Genomic DNA, 4,282 nt, shown 5'->3' with positions numbered 1-4,282 from the left:
TTGTTGTAGTTTCAATAGGCTATACTTTTAAAAAGCGCATAACGGGTTCGAATTTTACGGTTGAGATATTAATGGGTGTAATATATTTCATAGAACGAAACGTGAAACTCTCTTAGGCGTACATTAACAGCAGACCTTATTTTCGGCAAAAAACAAAATCCCTATGGGAAGAAAGCATTGGAAATCTACTGAAGGAACATATGGTGGGAGAAACGTCCGGGTTGGCCTACAAAAAGACGTCATCACTGTAACACGCATCGAATTAAATACATTTTATAGGCTGAATAATATTACTTTGGTGGGGCTGAGAAGAGAATTCGGTCCCTGGAAAGTAGTTCGGCGTGAATACCTTTTAGAGCTTAAAAAGTACTGCCCAAAATAATATAATGCAGCCTGGGTAAATTCGTAGTTCTGAATGGAAATTTGCACTCCCTGGTCCCCGGATCCCACCCATGTTTACGCTACTGGGCGGTCTTCCGTCAGGTCCTAAAAGGAGTATAAATATCATATTCTGCATAGCAACATATATATTTTCAAAAAATGGGCCATACTCATATGAAAAATATAATTATGTATGACATATACATCTAAACCAATTTACAACGGCAATGTGTTTTGTATACACACAGTTACTTCATAGCCGAATCTCGTTTTGCTTCCAGGACCTTTATTTTCTCGGTTCTTTTCTTACGCCTGCCCCTTGTTTGAAGCGAGCTAGCAAGCTAGGTCCACCTTGACACATCTGCAATAATTGTGGTTCCAGCCAGAACAGAGACGAGTTTTAGAGCAATTTGTGTTTATCCTCTTCATTTGTTATTTATTAGTTTTTGCGTACAATTCTTTCGTTGTCAGTTTCTAATAGCTGCTAAGCGGGATAGTTTTCCGAGAATGTCTGGTGCGGCCGCTGGTGGGGCGTCTTCATGCATCGGAGCAGCCACTGCAAGTGGTAGCGTCGTCGGATCTTCTGCTGTTGGAGCTGGTGGAGGCGCAGGCGTGGCCGGCAGGCTACCCAGTCGGGTTTTGGAGCACATCTTTTCATATTTGGAGTTGCCTGATCTTATGCGGTGCTCCTTAGTGTGCTGGCACTGGAACAGCTGTCTCGCCGATGAAAATAGTGAAGTCTGGAGGAGCCTCTGCAACCGCACTCTGAGCGAAGAGGCACTGCGCTCCGATATTCTTTGCAATCTGCCCACCTACAAAGGAAAGGTAACCAGCTTGCTAAATCACTGCTGTTTGTCTGTTGTTAGTAGCCGCAAGATCGAACCCGTGATTGTTTGTTTTTTAATCGATAGAAAAGATAGCTGTGCATGTACAATAGTCTAGCTATTGTGTCTCAACCAAGTTTGACGTTTAGGCTAGCTTAGTTGCTGACTAATTTGCTTTATTTTTAGTAGTCTTTCATACCCATAGGTAGACAGTATGTGTAATATTCAAAGCTCATGTTACTGTGAGTTGAATATTGTAAGATAGCTCCCTATCAATTTGAATGTAAACGCATTTGACAGTGACGTACTCCTGTTCGTTGCACAATTCATTGCACGCGAAATTTCTATATAAGCAGTAAATTAAGTTTAAAAAAATGATTGATTGTAGCAAGCTGGTGTACTGCAAGATAACCGTGTTCGCGCTAGCTAAATATGTCAGTGTTGTAATTTGAATTGTAGAATTGTCAGCAAATAACTAAGTTGCATGCGCACCTACCTATTGTGTCTCTTGGTGTGATTTCATGGATCCCCCTCACATACACACTGTTCAGTTGACATTGTATCTACAGACAACGATTACCGTGTGTTTGCATATCTGATATCTGTTTTTTTTTTCTTTTCAATACTCCTCTTCGTAGCTGAAATCCTACCAGCATGCCCTGAGCTCCCACGACTGCTCACGTAATGTGTATGTCAAGAAAAATGGCTTCACCTTACACCGCAACCCCATTGCCCAGAGCACCGATGGTGCCCGTGGAAAGATAGGCTTTTCAGAGGGCAGGCATGCATGGGAGATCTGGTGGGAGGGTCCTCTTGGAACTGTGGCTGTCATTGGCATAGCCACTAAGCGGGCACCCATGCAGTGCCAGGGCTATGTGGCACTCCTGGGCAGTGATGATCAGAGCTGGGGATGGAATTTGGTGGACAACAACCTGCTTCACAACGGAGAGGTCAATGGGAACTTCCCTCAGTGCAACAATGCACCCAAGTACCAGGTATACTTGTTGGTTGAGAAATAATGGACAGCAGGGATGGAAATAGCACTCTGGATTCATAGTAGTTTGAGCCATTCCAGGTCTTTTTTGAAGTATGTGTGTTCAGCAGAAGCTATGGTAAGTTAACTTGTTAGCCTCTTAAGTTCTGTGGCAGGTGGTAGTGCTATGAATTGGTGATGCTATTTCCATTCCTTTTGCTGAACTCGATAACTGTAAACACCCACATAACTGTTCATGGTACTACACATCCAAGTATTACACAAACATTGCTCATCAGTAATTTAAAACAATGCCTCTAAAATGAGGTTTGGATTATAATTACTGCCATTCTACATGCATGTTACCTTTTTACCATCTTACAGGAGTAAACAGAAGGAGAGTTACAATGGAAATTTTTCATCATTGAAGGGTGATCATGGTGTGTGTGATTTTAATTTTAATTTTAATTTTTTTCTTCCAGATTGGAGAGAGAATACGTGTTATCCTAGACATGGAGGACAAGACACTGGCTTTCGAGAGAGGGTTTGAGTTTCTTGGAGTGGCCTTCCGAGGACTCCCAAAAGCTTGTCTCTTCCCTGCTGTTTCGGCTGTTTATGGGAACACTGAAGTGACAATGGTGTATCTGGGGAAACCGCTGGATGGTTAAAACCCCCTTAGGATGCCACTTTTGTGGTGGTAGTGTGCCAAGGAAACTGTTTGTTGGCACGGAGAGTACTCCTAACATTCCTTTTGGGAGTGCAACCCACACCCTGTGAAGAATTGCAGTTGGGCATGATGGGGGCCTTAGTTGGAGGAAGGGCAGGGGTCTCTCCATTGGTCACAGTGCGGACTAATGAACTCAGCTGCCTGGGCAGTTTTAACTTATATATAGTCTGAAATGACTTTTTACTGTATTTTATGAAGTGACATTACTTAAAACGTGTAGAGGACATTTATGCCAGTTCAGATGAGGCCAAATGAAATATAAAATGTGGCAAATATATTCAATATATAATAATGGATGCATAATAATTAACATGTTTAATTATTGTTGCCATTGTAGTTAACAGAGTGGATGTGTTGACGTAAACCTCATTTCTATAGCACAAATGAACTGAAGTGGGAAGCGTGAATGGGATGTGTTGAAGCCAAAACTCACTGTTGCGTACCTGTTACCAAATTCTACGTGTGGCCAACTGGGACAACTTTCTGAGTCTGGGCTTTTTCTTTTGAGGAGCTAGTTATACAAATGCAGATAATTGAGTTTGGGCTCTTTCTTAGAAGAGCTAGTTGTACGCATGCAGATAATTCTTACTCCCTTTTCCTGTGCAAATATGAAGTGTTAAGAACTGGAGAAGCTACCATCAAAATAATGTAACTGACCATTTATTGTGTTGTTGGTCTAGTAGAACTTCACAAAATGTGTTTGTTAGGTTTTATCCTTGACATCAATGACTTCACATTGCCTCAAAATAAAGTCTAAATGAGTAGTCTGCAAGTTGTCAGTTCAATATGTATTTATGTTTCGTTATGGAACAAGAATTCCTGGGTTCCTTATATTGATCTACTGTATGAGGTTAGCTGGGTTCTTGTGCCAGACTTCTTTTGAGTTAATCACTTCCCATACAAAATGTATTTGGAAAATGTGTCTATCCACTAGCTTTATTGAATGTGGTAAGACTATATGGAGGTGTCATAAATGATTGGCAAATAATACCTCCAATTATCCTGTCAGACTGGGGACACTGACACAAGATTGTCTTTCAGGTAAAAACCAAGGGCCCTAACAAAGGGGCTGCTCGGTGGTTCATTCAGGTAAAGCACCACAGTGTGGTGTAAGGATTCGATCCATATCCGGATCATGGGGCTCAGTGCAGTCCATAGCCGCGTTTCCACCGCAGGAACTATACCCTGGAACTAGGAACCTTTTGAGGAACTCAGTGCGTTTCCACCGCAGGAACTAGGGTCTAAATGTAGTTCTGGGGGCTTTGTTTTACCCCCCAAAACGTTCCTGCTCGGGGGGTAGTACTTTCCGAAAGTACAGGAACCTTTTGGGTGGAGCTTGCAGCGCTGAACATTTCTGATTGGTCGAGTACTCGTAGC

At 42.2% G+C, this 4,282-nt stretch overlaps 1 protein-coding gene across 1 annotated transcript; it reads left to right on the top strand.

Annotated features, from left to right (window-relative positions):
* Window positions 1-676: 676 nt before the first annotated feature.
* Window positions 677-3,672, top strand: fbxo45 (F-box protein 45). Its single transcript, XM_035412305.1, has 3 exons — window positions 677-1,206; window positions 1,844-2,200; window positions 2,661-3,672. The coding sequence occupies exons 1-3, from the start codon at window positions 889-891 to the stop codon at window positions 2,844-2,846; spliced, it is 861 nt and encodes a 286-aa protein (XP_035268196.1). The 5' UTR covers window positions 677-888; the 3' UTR covers window positions 2,847-3,672.
* The last annotated feature ends 610 nt before the right edge of the window (window positions 3,673-4,282 follow it).

This window comes from Anguilla anguilla, chromosome 4 (assembly GCF_013347855.1).
Source record: "Anguilla anguilla isolate fAngAng1 chromosome 4, fAngAng1.pri, whole genome shotgun sequence".
NCBI lineage: Eukaryota > Metazoa > Chordata > Actinopteri > Anguilliformes > Anguillidae > Anguilla > Anguilla anguilla.
This window is presented reverse-complemented; position numbering and strand designations above follow the sequence as displayed.

Coding starts and splice junctions, on each gene's coding strand:
- fbxo45 (XM_035412305.1), top strand. CDS start 889: ATGTCTGGTGCGGCCGCTGGTGGGGCGTCTTCATGCATCGGAGCAGCC. Junction 1,207..1,843: donor TGCCCACCTACAAAGGAAAG/GTAACCAGCTTG, acceptor TCCTCTTCGTAG/CTGAAATCCTACCAGCATGC. Junction 2,201..2,660: donor ACAATGCACCCAAGTACCAG/GTATACTTGTTG, acceptor TTTTTCTTCCAG/ATTGGAGAGAGAATACGTGT.